General features: G+C 47.0%; 1 protein-coding gene across 4 annotated transcripts in view; it reads right to left on the bottom strand.

Annotated features, from left to right (window-relative positions):
* The window catches only part of LOC137436912 (collectin-12), a 56,798-nt gene extending 38,857 nt beyond the window's left edge, over positions 1 to 17,941 (bottom strand). The window contains exons 1-7 of one of the 4 annotated variants that reach the window (XM_068131134.2): positions 17,920 to 17,941; positions 17,589 to 17,641; positions 15,151 to 15,273; positions 11,551 to 11,625; positions 8,835 to 9,101; positions 8,279 to 8,547; positions 6,284 to 6,406 (exon numbers count right to left, since the gene is read on the bottom strand). In XM_068131134.2, coding sequence (XP_067987235.1) covers positions 6,284 to 6,406; positions 8,279 to 8,547; positions 8,835 to 9,101; positions 11,551 to 11,625; positions 15,151 to 15,273; positions 17,589 to 17,634 — 903 coding nt within the window. In that variant the 5' untranslated portion in view covers positions 17,635 to 17,641; positions 17,920 to 17,941. Of the gene's footprint in view, positions 1 to 6,283; positions 6,407 to 8,278; positions 8,548 to 8,834; positions 9,102 to 11,550; positions 11,626 to 15,150; positions 15,274 to 15,416; positions 15,567 to 17,588; positions 17,781 to 17,919 lie in introns of those variants that run through there. The other 3 variants (XM_068131133.2, XM_068131136.2, XM_068131135.2) reach the window with 3 other exon arrangements.
* Between the last annotated feature and the right edge of the window lie 791 nt (positions 17,942 to 18,732).

Below are 18,732 nucleotides of genomic sequence, written 5' to 3' on the forward strand. Positions count from 1 at the left end.
TGTGTAAAGCAGTAATGTTTGCTGATTTCCAGGATGCTGGCAGATGACCTTGAGCAAAAGATAGGGTGAAAAGAACAGAGAGAGGGTGAGATAGAGCGGCAGAGCAGGATTTTAGGACCCGTGGGCTGATGCCATCTGGTCCAGTTGCAGAATCAGAGTCGAGGTTTGACAAAAACTCCTCCACCTTGTCAGGAGAGAAGGACACAGAGTCCAGGAGCAGTTGGGTTCGACTGGGAAAGGTGGGAACAGAGAGAGATGGGTTTGGGACTAAGGATTTTGAGGCAAACACAGAGTTGAGGCATTCGGCTTTGTCACGTGCGATGTCAACTGTGTGGCCATTTGAGGTAAGGGAGGGGATGGAGGGGGAACAAACACCAGAAACGGATTTGACCAGACGCCACCAGGATTTGGAGGAAGGAGACAGGTTTGAGAGTTCATTCTTGAGTGAGGAGAGATAGTGCTTCCTGGCACTCCTGAGGGTAGACACACACTTGTTCCGAGCTTGGTGGAAGGAACTGAGATTTCCTTCAGTTGGATTAGCCTTCCAAGAGGCAAAGGCAAGTTGTTTCAGGGCAACTGCCTCACCACAAGATTCAGTGTACCATGGACGGGAGGAAGGGTAAGACAACTGAAGGCGAGATGGGATAAATCTGTGCATGAGAGAGATCAGTTTGCTTTGGAAGAATTCCCAGGAAGAATTGATGTCAGAGGCAGTGGAGATGGGAGACCAATCCAGACGATTGATGGCTGCTTGAAGACCGTGAATGTAAAGAGAGAGTGAGAGTGAGAGTGAGAGTGAGAGAGAGAGAGAGAGAGAGAGAGAGAGAGAGAGAGAGAGAGAGAGAGAGAGAGACAGACAGAGAGAGAGAGAGAGAGAGAGAGACAGAGACAAACAAACAAACAGAGAAACACAGTAACCAGTAAATAAAGTAAGTAAGAGGTTTGGGGAATTTTATCAATTTCCTTGTCCTTTTAGATTTGCTACAATAAAAATAAATCTGCATCAACCTTGAACGATCAACCCTCGGATATATTGTTGTGGTTTTTGGACCTCTGGGGAGAGACACCCATACGTAGCATAAACTTAGTTATTTCATCGTATTCTGTTTAGCTTTAAGTGTACTGTATTCCTGTAAGGAGACATGCGTTGTGAGTGTATAGTTAGAAATGCCATCCGAGTTATTTTCCTTTTCTACATTCTTCTCTGCAGCCATTTCTCACATCTTACAGGACACACACACCTTCTTCGCTGAAGAATAGTGTTGAGGCCATGCCGTCTGCTTCCAACCCTACTCGCAAACTATACTAGAAATTGCCTCTAATCGGCTTGGTGAGCCCTGGGTCCAGAATCCCACGACAGATGGTTCCATCCATCATAATTAAGCCGGACAGCGTGCCAAGAGCGAGAAACCAATCCCAAGATGCCACAGGAGGTCGTGGTCAGAGGGGAGGACCCTCCTCCCCCAGCCGCCGTGATTCCCTCTCCCCCCATGGACACAGGGGTCCCAAAGTGAGGGCATTGGGGGGAGGGGATTACAGGACATCTTATCTTGATCCTCCCACCACTTCCTCTTCCTCCTCTTTCCCACAGATGCACGATTGGTGCCCGGCTAATGTAAATTTGAAGTTTGCACCGCAGACGGTCCATCGCTGGGCACATCGCTGGGCACACATTGGTGGCATGGAGGAGGGACCGAGACTAGAATGGAGGAGGGTTCCTTGTGCAAGACCATCTGCCAGAACCTTTGGGTGGTGCTAGCTCAACCACGCTAGTGCAAGGTCTGCAGTGGCACAACACACGTTCCCATGTTCTTCTTTCTCTTATCTCACATCTTATCTTGCTCCTCCCTCAATTTTCTGTGGGAGGGCATGATTGGCACCAGGTTAATGTCAATTTGATAAGCGACTGGTAAGGATCTGAGGGCATGAATGTTGATTAGGGGATACGGGGAATGCATATTGCATATGCGCCTGTGAATATTTGCGAGTGAATCTCCCTGTACATGTACGTGATTGTGAATTTGCCCCATTTGTAAATGTGTGTCTTGTTTGTTTGTTTTTTTGTTTTTTTGTATACAAGATCGAGGCTCGTGAAAGAGCTAACATTAATCTTACAAAAAGTCAAACCAACACATGAAACATAAAATAAGGGGAGCGGTAGACAAGATGAGGAGAGAGGGGGAAGGACACAAACACAACATTTGAGAGCAGGGACATCGAGAGAACTGTGGGAGGGAGAGGGCTTGGGGAGAGGTGGGAGAGGTATAAAACATATGGACACTGCAAGAACTTCCAGGAAAGAAGTTGGAATTTCAAAAAAGTGGATCTGGGGGTGAATTAGAGAGGGTAGAAAAGATCAAGGTTTTGGATGGGGGAAGATAAGAGATGGTGGTGAACGGCTGTTTTAAAGACCTGGAGGGAGGAGTGGGATTGAAGAGAGTGGGGGAGTTTGTTCCAGCGGCGGGAGAAAATGGGCATGAAAGAGTGAAGGTGAGCAGAGAGCCGAGATTTTGGCAGTTTAACCATAAGAGGGTTGCTGGCAAATCTTGTGCGACCTGCAGGAATATTTGGGGGACAGAGCCCAGAGAGAGCTGGGGGAGCATGGCCGGAGAGGAGTCGGTAGAAGACAGAAAGACCACCAACCTGTCTGCGGTGAGTGAGTGAAAGGCCCTCGGAGTTAGCTTCATCGCAGGAGATTCCAATGATTCTGAAAGCTTTGGTTTCAACAGCGTGAAGACGAGCTAGGTGTGAGGCAGGAGCACCAGCCCAGAGGGGAGAACAGTATTCCATTGAGCTGCGGATGAAAGCATTGTATGTGGTGAGGAGCTCAGGTGTGCCAAGGAAAGACTTCGCACGACGGAGGATGCCCAGTTGTATTTAATACATGATTGATACCATTTGTCTTGAATTATTCTGTCGATTTTGATGGTGACGTAAGCAGCTGAGAGTTGGCTAACCAATCCTCTGTTCGAAATCACAATGAATCTTATCTATCTAATCTTATTCATTCACATGGGAACATGGGACAGACACGTCTCTATCTAATCTTATTCATTCACATGGGAACATGCGACAGACACGTCTCCATCTAATCTTATTCATTCACATGGGAACATGGGACAGACACATCTCTATCTAATCTTATTCATTCACATGGGAACATGCGACAGACACGTCTCCATCTAATCTTATTCATTCACATGGGAACACGGGACAGACACGTCTCTATCTAATCTTATTCATTCACATGGGAACATGTGACAGACACGTCTCCATCTAATCTTATTCATTCACATGGGAACATGGGACAGACACATCTCTATCTAATCTTATTCATTCACATGGGAACATGGGACAGACACGTCTCTATCTAATCTTATTCATTCACATGGGAACATGGGACAGACACGTCTCTATCTAATCTTATTCATTCACATGGGAACACGGTACAGACACGTCTCTATCTTGTCTTATTCGTTCACATCGGAACATGGGACAGACACGGCTCTATCTAATCTTATTTATTCACGTGGGAACACGGGACAGACACGGCTCTATCTAATCTTATTCATTCACATGGGAACATGGGACAGACATGACTCTATCTAATCTTATTCATTCACATGGGAACATGGGACAGACACGTCTCTATCTAATATTATTCATTCACATGGGAACATGGGAAAGACATGGCCCCATCTAATCTTATTCATTCACATGGGAACATGCGACAGACACGGCCCCATCTAATCTTATTCATTCACGTGGGAACACGGGACAGACACGACTCTATCTAATCTTATTCATTCACATGGGAACATGGGACAGACACGGCCCCATCTAATCTTATTCATTCACATGGGAACATGGGACAGACACGTCTCTATCTAATCTTATTCATTCACATGGGAACATGGGACAGACACATCTCTATCTAATCTTATTCATTCACATGGGAACATGGGACAGACACGTCTCTATCTAATCTTACTCATTCACATGGGAAAACGGGACAGACACGGCTTTATCTAATCTTATTCATTCACATGGGAACATGGGACAGACACGTCTCCATCCAATCTTATTCATTCACATGGGAACACGGTACAGACACGTCTCTATCTTGTCTTATTCGTTCACATCGGAACACGGGACAGACACGGCTCTATCTAATCTTATTTATTCACATGGGAACACAGGACAGACACGGCTCTATCTAATCTTATTCATTCACATGGGAACATGGGACAGACATGACTCTATCTAATCTTATTCATTCACATGGGAACATGGGACAGACACGTCTCTATCTAATATTATTCATTCACATCGGAACACAGGACAGACACAGCTCTATCTAATCTTATTCATTCACATGGGAACATGGGACAGACACGTCTCGATCTAATCTTATTCATTCACATGGGAACATGGGACAGACACGTCTCTATCTAATCTTATTCATTCATATGGGAACACAGGACAGACACGACTCTATCTAATCTTATTCATTCACATGGGAACACGGGACAGACACGTCTCTGTCTAATCTTATTCATTCACATGGGAACACGGGACAGACACGACTCTATCTAATCTTATTCATTCAGATGGGAACACGGGACAGACACGACTCTATCTAATCTTATTCATTCACATGGGAACATGGGACAGACACGGCCCCATCTAATCTTATTCATTCACATGGGAACACGGGACAGACACGGCCCCATCTAATCTTATTCATTCACATGGGAACATAGGACAGACACGTCTCTATCTAGTCTTATTCATTCACATGGGAACACGGGACAGACACGACTCTATCTAATCTTATTCATTCACATGGGAACATAGGACAGACACGTCTCTATCTAATCTTATTCATTCACATGGGAACACGGGACAGACACGACTCTATCTAATCTTATTCATTCACATGGGAACACGGCACAGACTAGACACGTCTCTATCTAATCTTATTTATTCACATGGGAACATGGGACAGACACGGCTCTATCTAATCTTATTTATTCACATGGGAACATGGGACAGACACGGCTCTATCTAATCTTATTTATTCACATGGGAACATCGGACAGACACGGCCCCATCTAATCTTATTCATTCACATGGGAACACAGGACAGACACAGCTCTATCTAATCTTATTCATTCACATGGGAACACGGGACAGACACAGCACACGGTTAATGTGACAGATTATTACATCTTACATGACAATGTAAGATGAGCCGTGAGTTAATGGGGTTTTTTCAGTGCCTGAAACAACACTCACCTAAAAGGGCGGAAACCCGGTGTGAAGCAACTTGCTAGTCTCGTGCTTGCCAAACCAGCCGGTCCTTATCAACAGTATTGAATACAGTGCTTGCTTGAATGATTAAGCTACAAGGCAAGAACTCCACAAGAAACTTGGTAACTGAATACTTGGTAACCCCCGACGTTATTGAGGCCTGAGCCTGGATCTACTGTAATCTATACACTCCACAGAGGATACCAACATGACCGTTCCTGCCGCTCCTGTCCGGAGAGGGTGCACGAGTTGTCTGAAACCAGACCCAGCTGTCCGTCTGACTCGTAATTTATATTGAACAAAACCATGAAGATCCTCCGAGGTTTAATTACCTCCACAACCAAAGGTGGATGGAGGTTATGTTTCACCCCCGTAAGTTTGGCTGTTTGTCTGTCTGTTTGTTTGTGAACAAAATATCTCAAAAGTTGTGGACGGATTCGGACGAAATTTGGCAGAGATGTAGCGTATGTCACAAGGACGAAATTCTTATATTTTGGTGAAGATCTGGATTCGGATCCGGCTACTAGAATTTTTTAAGTGATTCTCCACCATTGGGAGATCGGGCCAAAAACGATACATAGCAGGATATCTCAAAAAGGTGTGGACGGATTTGGACGAAACTTGGTGGACAGGTTGTGTGTCTGACAAGGAAGAATCGATTCGATTTTGGTGAAGATCTGAATATGGATTCGGATATGAGAATTATTTAATTTTTAAAGTGATTCTTCACCATTGCGAGATTGGGCCAACCAGGCGGAAGTATGCTCTCTACTGAGTGCCGTTCTAGTTGTATAATACTTTCAATAGCAAGGATGAGGGAGTTGTGTGGACAGAGGAGGTGAAAATATATATTTTGTGTCGCAGGTTAATTGTGACCACAGTGGGGTCATTCTTGTTTTACTACAAATTATGGAATAATACAAAAAAAACGAACCCGAAATGAAACAATGAAAAGAAGGTGAAGGCCTACCTCCATGTTATCCTTCTGAATGCTCACAAGGAAGGTCACATTGTCCACCTGCACCGAGTACTCATTGAGTGTCGATCGTATGGCTTCAAAAGACTTCGCATTGTTCACGGACAATAAAGAACCCTGCGGCAATAAAAACACAAAACTGGGAACGTCCCCATGTAATGCTCTCCAAGCACGCTTCAGCTTAGAATTCCTCCTCCAGATGTAGCTGTCATCCACCAATGTCGACACAAACACAAATGGCTCCATCCTGCGTACTTATAAAGATCATCCCAGATGAGCAAATGGATTTTATGAACATACAAGCATGGGGTACCCAGTGTTACCTGCCCGGTGCTGTTCTCATCCTGGTGGCATTTTGAAGAAATCAATTTTTTTTTAAATTTGTGTGGGTCGAAAACACTTCCCCGACACCCGCTAAGGAATGGGGTCCGGGGTAATTACTCCCGCCAGGGAGTAATGCATTCGATCGTGTCCGTCTGTGTGTGTGTGTGTTCGTGTGTCTGTGAACAAGATATCTGGAAAAGTTCTGAACGGATTTGGATGAAAGTTGGTGGGATGATTGCCCTTGGGATAAGGAAGAATTGATTAGTTTTTGGTGAAGCTCAGGATATTATTCCGGATCCAGGAATTTTTTGAACGATTGTTTTACCATTGGAAGATAGGGCTCTTTTTTTTTTAACATTATCTTCTATATATTCTATATTTAACATTGTGATATGAAAATAGTTTTCATATTTGTTGTAAATGTAGTTTAAACTCGTGGTTATGCGTTAGAGCGGTGTATTTTTTTTAGCAGCGTCGTCTCCAATGTTCCTTTTTTTTTTTTTCTAATAAAGACGTATTCTGTTATTTTAAAACGACAAAAGTGTGTATTAGGCTTCCCCGTTTCATAAAATGTATCGTTTGATACGTATAATGCTTTAAAACTTTTTTGTTTTGTTTGTTTTTACCTCAGAAGAGATATCAACATTTACCTCAGCGAATGTCAATCGCGGTGTCAGTATTTGATGAACTTATAAAGACTTAGGTGAGTTATAAGTGTGACAAGCATGTGCACGGGATTCTTCCCAGAAGAATGAGTGGTCGCATTAGCTTGTACGACCTAAAATGAGCGAGTTTTGTTTTGACGTTTGGGCCAGTTTTACATGTTGTATCCCGCTAAGGAATGAAACGAACTTTTTCCTGGCTTACAATTTTATTTGAAATCACACATGCCTCAAACTACACTCACTTATATAGAATTGAACGCTGAATCCGAAAATGTAAGTGAAATTGCCTTGTTTTTTTTTTAACATTATCTTCTATATATTCTAAATTTATATCTGTGCAGTGTCTGTCTTGAGTTGTCTTGTCTTGTAGTTGTCACTGAAATACTCCCTCAAACTTTTGTGAAATCGTACTATTCCAACTTGACCCACGTTGGGAGTATGCGCTCTACTGTGTGGCGTTCTAGTTGAATATTATTTTTGACGTAGCTACAAAGGCTTAGGCACTATAACGCAAGTTTAAATAAATATATATATATATATATATATATATATATATATATATATATATAGAATAAAACTGTTTTTTTCAAAATTTTAAATAAAAAAAGCCTGGAACACTCCCAAGCAATCACTGACGGACCTCTGAAAAAAGATTTATTGTTGTACGTATTGTGAAGTGCTAAATGCTGGTGTCGCATTCCCCTCCCACAAGGATGACGATCAATTGAAGGGTTCTGAAAGGCAGAAGAAAATCTTCTGTTGACATTAGCAGCCTGTCTCAATATATTTTAGCCTCTTTGCCACAATGCCTCCTCCCACGATGAGGTCCACACCCCCCTCACCCTCCAACCAAACCCGACCCTCCCTGTGTGCCCTCCCACATCTAAAAGTAGTGAGAAGGAATTTCTCCCAGATGTCTTTTCAGATGCTGCGGTGGAATTCTAGGCTCATTGGGCAATAGTACATGACATTGAATAGATGGTGTTGGATTGTTGCATACCTGCATGATGGCACTTGTTTGAGCCAGTGCAACCCTGTGCAAGATTTCCATCATCAGTATGTTGCGTCGTAATCCATCGTGCACTTTCACCCACATCCCACCCGGCTCTCTCTGCCCCCACTCTAGGTGTTCAAAGGCAGCTTCCAAAACCCGCAGGGCCTTGGTTTGCTCAACTAGCATGGAGTTGGTCCAGGTCAGGTCCTGCTTAAGGCGAGCATTTTCCATCCATGTGGTTTTCCATGCTGGCCCCCTCAGCATGGCCTGTGCATCTACACCAGAGAGTGGACTCAGTGTTAAGTGGGGAATCATAGGGGAAGTACTAGGGGATCACACATGGTTAAAGGGTTATATAATACTAACGGCATCAAGCCAACTGGCTTATGTGACGTTGACCCTGAAATCACATGGGCCATGTCCTGATACGTTCATAAGCAACCAGTCAAGGCTCATCACATGACAAAGCACCCATCTCCAGGTTGTTGAATTCCAGAGAGTGAAAAAGTCATCGTTAGATTATTCATATGTGAATGTGAGCGATGTCAACACCAACATATACCTGCAATGCCCTCGTGAGCATCGGTAATGTTCTTCAGTCTCTTGCCAAACTTCTCCAATTTGTCTTTCAGTTGCAGAATGTCGCCATACATGTCGCTCAGGGATTCGTTCAGAGCAAGTTGTTGTCCATGAAGGTGTGCCATCTGATTCGTCTGCCACATGAAATCTCTGTTGGACTCGTCCAGCTTCGACCGCACCTTGTCAAGCAGCAATCTCACCTCCGCCAATGTGTCCACTTCTCGCTGCCACTCGCCTTTTGTAACCTCACCTGGAACATCCCACACCCTGATATCGTACCAAACCCAAAGGCAAATTGTTACACCATCTACAAAAAAAAGGATCAAATGATGACCTACAAACTCACCATCACATCATTCTGTACAACCTATCAACAAGTGTCTGCTTTGGTGGAATGAACATCGTTGTCATGTTACAAAGGTACCACTCCAATGGTGTGTATATGAACATTGATCAAAACGATTTGCACAGAAAACAAGGATGGCGGCCGGAAGAATACTCCAGAGACAGATGAGGAGAATACTATTGTAGTGGCCCAACTGTTGGATCATCATTATCCAGTGGTGAGCTGGTTGGATGGCCTAGACCTAGAGTCTAGGCCCCTAGAGGTATACACACTCACTTCCAAGCCATCTAACCTCGGTTTGAATCTCGGCCCGGTGTTTCACAGGCAGGCTGATTCATCAATGTGTGCGCCATCGTTAAACAGGGTGTCTGCCGGCATTAGTTGCTGGATGTTAAATATCTCACTTTTGTGAAGAGCATCAGCAGCACAGCAGTGCCTTCACCCGATAATGCTACCCTGCAGCCTTGTGCTTTTTTGTATACAGAATCAAGGCTCATGGAAGAGCAAAAACACAGAACTTATCAGGACACATCAGAACAAAAGGAACAGCAGAAAGAGAAAGGGAGGAAAGGTAAACAGCAGGGCCGAGGGACAAAATAGAGGGAGACTGGCAAGCGATGCGGGTAAGGATGAGGGGTAGAGGTGGATGCAGAGAGTGGAAAATATGGATACATAGGCAAACTCTCAGGAAGGAAAAACTGGAAATTTTGGGGGATGGGGTGGTTTAACGGGGATAGAAAAGATCATGGTTTTGGATTGGGGACAATCTAAGATGGTGGTGAGCAGTTGCCTTGGAGACCTGGCAGGAAGAATGAGATTGGAGAGGATGTGGAAGTTGGCTCCACAGGTGGGAAATAAAGAGGAACAAATAAATGGAGATAAGCAGTGATCCTGAATTTTGGAAGTTTCACCAGAAGGGTGTTGATGGTGGACCTCATAAACCCTGCAGAAACCTGGGGAGGGGGAGGCGGGGAAGGAGGGAAGGGTGGTTGGGGAAGGGGGAGGGAGAGAGCATTGAGAGGGCAGTGGGTGCAAGTCCAGAAAGGAGGCTGAAATGAGATGGAGAGACCACCGACATGTTTGGGATGGCGAAGTGATAGGCCCATAGACCTAGCTTCATCGCAGGAGATTCCAATAACCTTAAAGACCTGGGTTTCCATGGCATCAAGCTGAGCAACATATGAGGTAGGGGAGCCAGCCCAGAGGGGAGAGCAGTACTCCTGGAAGCTGTGGATGACGGCCTTGTAGGTGGATTCAGGTGTGCCAAGGAAGGACTTTGCACAATGGAGCAAAGTCCATCACAGATGCTCAGTCGGTTTTGGAGACCAACTTTGAAACGTTTTTGCCAAAGAGAGATCATGGCTGAGAGTGAGACCCATAATGAAGATGAGGAATAGGACTGGGCCCCGAACCCTGCCTTGAGGCACTCCAGGCTTGACAGGGAGAGGAGATGAAAGGATTCCGTTAATAGCCACACATTACCTACCGCCCGATAGTAGAAGAAGTCATCAAGCCTTGTGTGGAGATGGCCTTGGATGCCCAAGGCAGAGAGTTTGGAGAGTAAGGTGGGATGTCGCACTGTATCAAAGGCTTGATATACTGTATGTCAAGAAAGACGGCCCTGATGTCATATCTCTCATTGTGCGACTCCATCCATTGTTCGGAGAGTAGAAGCAACATGGCCAAGGAAGAGTGACCTCGTCTGAGAGTGAATTGATGATCTGAGATGAGGTCTTTGGAGAAAAGGAATGATTTTATGTCAACTGCGATGATGGATTCCATGACCTTGCTGATGATTGGAAGTGAGCTGATAGGTGTGTAGTTAAGGGGATCATTTTTTGCCCCATTTTTACATAATGCAGTAATGTTGGCTGATTTTCAAGCAGATGGAATATGACCTGGGAGCAAATGATAGGATGAAAAGGGTAGAGAGAGGATGTGCAAGAGGAGCAGCGCAGGATATATAATGTGATGCCGTCCGGTCCAGTTGCAGAATCAGAGTCAAGGGTTGAAAGAACCTTCTGAGGTGCAAAAGACACATAATTCAGGAGCAGTTGGGTGTGACGGAGTCGGGTGGGTATCACGAGTGAGGGGTTCAGGACACAAGATTTTGAAGCAAACACAGAATTGAGGCATTCGGCCTTCTCACAAGCAGAGTCGGCTGTAGTGCCATTTGAAGAGAGGGAAGCGAGGGAAGGGGAGCAGACTCCATAGCTTTAAGAGTGCTTCCTGCTGGGTGGTCACATGGTATGATAGTCCTATTTGCATTTTCCCCTATATGAGGGTTTCTTTGCATTCACGACTCCAACCCTACCCTCTAACAATGCTGTATCAGTGTTGTTTCCAGGCTCACCCGTCCCATTGACATCACGATGCTCAACAAACACTTCTTGCATCTCACTGGAGGCCTCTTCCAGCTGTTTCCACGCTACAGGGAGAAAAACACACCATGTTGGCATCTCTGGATTACTTTATCCCTCTCTGTTGTTTTTATTTTTCCACTACAAGATATTCCAGTTAACAAAATTGTTTTAATACGGACGTTGGTAACTATCACTTTCTTTCGAACCCACAGACACCCCAGAGCAAAAGGTCCTCCAATATGCAATGTGGTTTTCCTCTTAACCCATAAAGTGCTGGATTTACTCGTTAGTAGGCCAGAAATGCTTTTTTGTCATCGGCTTTTCTCCACCAATTAGAAGCAAGCTTTCATAAGTTACCCGGGTATTATACATTGTATTGTAAGAAAGGTCGTGATTCGTTCTTTGGGTGGATGTCAAGTCAAACTCATTTGCATACACGTCTCACCACGATCGTGGCCCGACACGCTTTATGGCTCAATATGACTTGTCGTATTCATTCAATCATAAATCGTGGTTAACACTTATCTTGAAGGCCAGTCAGTGATCAACAAACTTTTACCTGGAATTTTTTAAAAATAATTAAATATATATATAATTAAATTTAAATCATGATTTCAAAGCTTGTACAAAAAAACATTCAGGAAGTTTACTGCGGTTGCTGCATTCTTATACACCACCCTATTTAACATGTCCAAGTACAGCTGAACAGAAGGGTTTTGAAAGTGCCAAAAGGGTGATTTGTGTTATACGGTGTTGAAGTATATATACTGTATCTTGGCTCATGTGATTTAAAAACACCTCACGACCACGTCATTTAAAAACACCTCACCACCACATAATTCAAAATACCTCACCACCACGTGATTCAAAACCACCACAACGTGATTAAAAACACTTCACAACCACGTTAACAAAAGTTTGAGGGAGTCGTTAAGTGACAACACAGACACTGCCCAGATGTGTAGATATATAGATAAATGACTGTACCCGAGTTGCCGTTTTGTCATGGTTTAAACCAATCATAATTCAAACAATTATTTTGCACAAATGTATTCTTAATATACGTGATATCACATTTTATAAACAATTGAAGGTGAAAACTTAAGTTGAAAAAAAAAAATGTCCCCCAAAAAAATCCAAAAAAAAAGAAAGAAACAAATTGGAAAAAAATTCAAAATAAAATACCCTTAGGACATACCGACGGGAGAGATATGTGCATACCAGAAGTTTGGTACGATTTCACAAAAGTTTGAGAAAGTAGTTCAGTGACAACACAGAACAGGACAGGACAGGACAGACACTGCACAGATATATATATATAGATTTAAATTAAATAAATATTTTAACGGTCGTATAAAAAAATTAATTCCGCAAGTTTACCGCCGTTGATGCAGCGTCTTTTACACCACCCGTTAACATGTTGCATTAGTTATTCGTGCCTGTTGTTTGTGTCCTTGATGACGTCATTTAAAACAGTAAATTTCCTGTTTGCAATGATTTTCAATTTTGTTTGACTGCCAGGCAGGTAGTCAGGAACAAATATTACCTCACTCCTCTCTGCGCATGTGCGATAGGGACGAATTCAGAGCGTGTTCAAAATAGGACATTGTGGCGGACACGGAAGCTCACTGGCGTGGTGACATCATTCCGCGCACCAAGTGGGCGGCGGCCACGCCGAGGGGTAGGCGTGGCCTCAGGATATACACCGGGTGCGCAGCCCGGAGCGCGCGAGTGTTACAGTAAGCTCTTGAATAAAGACTCTTACAAATTACCGCGTTGTCCGCTTCCTCCTTGTTTACAAGCAGCGCGCGTAACGCCGCGCTTTACTGGTGACCCTCGACGTTGGATCTGCCGTAGCGATCCTTCCAAACACGACGCCATTGCCATGCCCGACAACGCGATGTCGGTTAAACTTCCCGAATTTTGGGAGGCCCAGGCCGAAGTCTGGTTCGTCCAAGCCGAAGCCCAATTTCAGCTTCGGCGCCTCACCAACGACAACATGCGCTACTGCCACGTCGTCACCTCCCTCGGGCCCGGCACGGCCGCTCGAGTTGTGTCCGTCCTTCGCCACCCACCGGACGGCCACAAGTACGAGGCACTCAAGCGGCTGCTCCTAGCCACGTTCGGCCTCACGGAGGACGCACGGGCCGACTGCCTCCTGGATTTCCCCGAGCTCGGCGACACGCGCCCGTCAATCCGAATGGACCATATGCTTTCACTGTTGGGCGACGAAGCCCCTGGTTCTATATTCCGGGCGCTTTTCCATCGCCAACTTCCAGCACAGGTACGCCTCGCGTTGGCCGGGACCGTGCAAACAGAACCCCGAGCATTGGCCGCCGAGGCGGACAGGTACTTCGCGGCTTCGGACACGCGGGCGAGAGTCGGTGCGGCCCACCTCGTGGATCCCGAGGCCGATGCTGATCCACAGCATCAGCTTCCCCAGCATACACAGCATGCTGATACGCACCTCGTGGCCGCCGCCATGCCCCGCCCACCGCCGCGGCGAAAACCGCCACCGCGGGGAAAACCGCCGGCTCCACCGGCCTGGCGGAGCCAGCCGCGCTCCTCCAGCTCCACCACCTGGTGCCGGTTCCACGCCAGGTTCGGCCACGAGGCTCGACAGTATCATCCGCCATGCTCCTTCGACAGGTCGGGAAACGCCCGGGCCGGCGCTCGATAGTGGCAATGAGCGCCGGCCGTTCGAACAGCCTGCTGTTCATCACGGGCACCATGGTCCGCGGCACAGCAGCGCTCCGCTCTGCAGGAGACCGCCCAGAGGTTCGCCCCGGTGCCGACGGCACGCCACGGGCACCCACCGATGCACGTCGCCCCGGAGCTTCGCACGGCGGAGTACGTCTTCGTCCGCCACGATGCCCATCGGACACCACTGCGGCCCCCGTACGACGGGCCTTTCCGCGTGCTGGAGACCGGGGTGAAACACTTCACCCTGGACATCGGCGGTACTCCTGACCGCGTTTCTGTGGACCGCCTCAAGCCGGCCCACCTCGACGTGGACCACCCACCGCCGGTGGCTCGCGTCGGGGCCGCCCCCCTGCGGGCGGACCCCCGGCACCGCCCAGCACCGCAGGCACGCCGCCCCCCGGTCCGGCACCCATCCCGGGTACAGCCGGGGGCATCCCACCTGGCATCCCTGCACCCCGGACGCCGTCGGTCGCCAGAGGGCGCTTCGGCCGGGTCATCCGTTTGCCCCGCAAACTGGCCCTCCAGGTGCGCGGGAATTCTGGGGGGGCGCGTGTGGCGGACACGGAAGCTCACTGGCGTGGTGACATCATTCCGCGCACCAAGTGGGCGGCGGCCACGCCGAGGGGTAGGCGTGGCCTCAGGATATACACCGGGCGCGCAGCCCGGAGCGCGCGAGTGTTACAGTAAGCTCTTGAATAAAGACTCCTACAAATTACCGCGTTGTCTGCTTCCTCCTTGTTTACAAGCAGCGCGCGTAACGCCGCGCTTTAACATTAAATTAAAATCAAGTTGTATTTGTAGATGGACAGACAGACAGAAGTGAAGCTGTTGCTTAACCGTGCATTTTGCTTTTCGTGCACCGAGTAAAAAGACGCAATGATTCGTACCGACACATCCCAGAATAACCACAGTGAACAGCAGGATGAAACAGAGTGCGTAAAGAACAGCCACAGCCACTTTGAGTCTCCACCTGGCCTGACATCGAGGACAATTTGTAACCGACTGGACACCTGCAAACAACATAAAACATCATTAGGATGGTCCTGCCACCACCGAAAAACAACCTTAAATTCTATACATAATCAGAGATCCAATAAGTCAGTGAGAAATTGGCATAAAGCATCAAGGAAACCGAATAAATGGTTGTACAGACACTGCGAGGGACATTTTGGTGATGAAACTGTCAAAGGGAGAATCAAACGGCTGCTCAGTCATGGCGATGATCCCTCCTCATACGAGCTCTTCGTTTTGCAGGAGGATTTGTAAGCGGCTCATCAGATCAAGCAGCGCTTTAAATGAAAACCTATTGTGGTAGAAAAACACCCTCACCCACTCACCACCTCCCACCCCACCCCCTAAACCACCCTCTCAACCCATACCCACCGCCCATCCCCCACCCGTCAACTCAGCAGGAATCCCCTGGAACGTTTTAAGCTTGTGGATGGACGTGAACTCACCACTCTCACCCTCAATGTGTGAACTCACCACTCCCACACCCTCAATGTGTGAACTCACCACTCCAACACCCTCAATGTGTGAACTCACCACTCCCACACCCTCAATGTGTGAACTCACCACTCTCACGCCCTCAATGTGAGAACTCCCCACTCCCACACCCTCAATGTGTGAACTCACCACTCTCGCATCCTCAATGTGTGAACTCACCACTCTCACCCTCAATGTGTGAACTCACCACTCTCACATCCTCAATGTGTGAACTCACCACTCTCACACTCTCAATGTGTGAACTCCCCACTCTCACGCCCTCAATGTGTGAACTCACCACTCTCACACCCTCAATGTGTGAACTCACCACCCCTCGCACCCTCAATGTGTGAACTCACCACTCTCACACCCTCAATGTGTGAACTCACCACTCTCACACCCTCAATGTGTGAACTCACCACTCTCACACCCTCAATGTATGAACTACCACTCTCACACCCTCAATGTGTGAACTCACCACTCTCACACCCTCAATGTGTGAACTCACCACTCTCACACCCTCAATGTGTGAACTGACCACTCCCTCACCCTCAATGTGTGAACTCACCACTCCCACACCCTCAATGTGTGAACTCACCACTCCCACACCCTCAATGTGTGAACTCACCACTCCCACACCCTCAATGTGTGAACTCATCACTCCCACACCCTCAATGTGTGAACTCCCCACTCCCACACCCTCAATGTGTGAACTCACCACTCTCGCATCCTCAATGTTTGAACTCATCACTCGTGCCCTCACCACTCATGTCCTCATTGCTTGAACTCACCACTCGTGACCTCACCACTGATGCCCTCAATATTTGAACTCACCACTCGTGCCCTCACCACTCATGTCCTCAATGTTTGACCTCACCACTCATGCCCTCAACGTTTGAACTCACCACTCATGCCCTCACCACTCATGTCCTCAATGTTTGAACTCACCACTCGTGCCCTCACCACTCATGTCCTCATTGTTTGAACTCACCACTCGTGCCCTCACCACTCACGTCCTCAATGTTTGAACTCACCATTCATGCCCTCACCACTCATGTCCTCATTGTTTGAACTCACCATTCATGCCCTCACCACTCATGTCCTCACCACTCATGTCCTCATTGTTTGAACTCACCACTCGTGCCCTCACCACTCATGTCCTCATTGTTTGAACTCACCACTCGTGCCCTCACCACTCATGTCCTCAATGTTTGAACTCACCATTCATGCCCTCACCACTCATGTCCTCATTGTTTGAACTCACCATTCATGCCCTCACCACTCATGTCCTCATTGTTTGAACTCACCACTCGTGCCCTCACCACTCTCACACCCTTATTGTGTGAACTCACCACTCATGTCCTCAATGTTTGACCTCACCACTCATGCCCTCAACGTTTGAACTCACCACTCATGCCCTCACCACTCATGTCCTCAATGTTTGAACTCACCACTCGTGCCCTCACCACTAATGTCCTCATTGTTTGAACTCACCACTCGTGCCCTCACCACTCATGTCCTCAATGTTTGAACTCACCACTCATGCCCTCACCACTCATGTCCTCAATGTTTGAACTCACCACTCGTGCCCTCACCACTCATGTCCTCATTGTTTGAACTCACCACTCGTGCCCTCACCACTCACGTCCTCAATGTTTGAACTCACCATTCATGCCCTCACCACTCATGTCCTCATTGTTTGAACTCACCACTCGTGCCCTCACCACTCATGTCCTCAATGTTTGAACTCACCACTCGTGCCCTCACCACTCATGTCCTCAATATTTGAACTCACCACTCGTGCCCTCACCACTCTCACACCCTTATTGTGTGAACTCACCACTCCTTACGTCATCAATCGATTGCATTTCTTGTGCCTCCACCATGTCGACCCTTGATCGCACAGAACACAAAGGACAGATTCCCGAATCAGAGCCGATGGCACGAGGTTTTCAGCGAATGCAAAAGGAATAGTAAACAGTTTACTCCATATGACAAAACCCCACAACGCAGACGAGGCACAGCACGAAACGCCCACACACGGAGGAATTCCACGGGGCGGCACCATTCCAACCTCCAACCGTTAGAAAAGTTAATACAGCAACATTTATCCTGCACGTTGCCTGTACTACCCTCACGTGGACACCAAGACATGCTGAATAAATACGAACCCTGTCTGCGCTCGTGCTCATCCTCAAGCGTGTACATCACTGGGGCGTTCACGATCACGATTGTGGCTTCATGGGTTTTGGGAGGAAACAACACCTGGCAGAACAACGTGAACGTTTCAAACCGGACTCGGTTACAGAACAACGTGAACATTTTAAACAAGAATAGGTTACAGAACAACATGAACTTTTCAAACCGGACCGGGTTACAGAACAACGTGAACGTTTCAAACCGGACCGGGTTACAGAACAACGTGAACGTTTCAAACCGGACCGGGTTACAGAACAACGTGAACGTTTCAAACGGGACCGGGTTGCAGAACAACGTGAACGTTTCAAACCGGACCGGGTTACAGAACAACGTGAACGTTTCAAACCGGGCCGGGTTACAGAACAACGTGAACGTTTCAAACCGGACCGGGTTACAGAACAACGTGAACATTTTAAACAAGAATAGGTTACAGAACAACATGAACGTTTCAAACCGGACCGGGTTACAGAACAACGTGAACATTTTAAACAAGAATAGGTTACAGAACAACGTGAACGTTTCAAACCGGACCGGGTTACAGAACAACGTGAACGTTTCAAACCGGACCGGGTTACAGAACAACATGAACGTTTCAAACCGGACCGGGTTACAGAACAACGTTAACGTTTCAAACCGGACCGGGTTAAAGAACAACGTGAACGTTTCAAACCGGACTCGGTTACAGAACAACGTGAACATTTTAAACAAGAATAGGTTACAGAACAACATGAACGTTTCAAACCGGACCGGGTTACAGAACAACGTGAACGTTTCAAACCGGACCG

This window comes from Myxine glutinosa, chromosome 11 (genome assembly GCF_964187855.1).
Source record: "Myxine glutinosa chromosome 11, kmMyxGlut1.1, whole genome shotgun sequence".
Taxonomy (NCBI): domain Eukaryota; kingdom Metazoa; phylum Chordata; class Myxini; order Myxiniformes; family Myxinidae; genus Myxine; species Myxine glutinosa.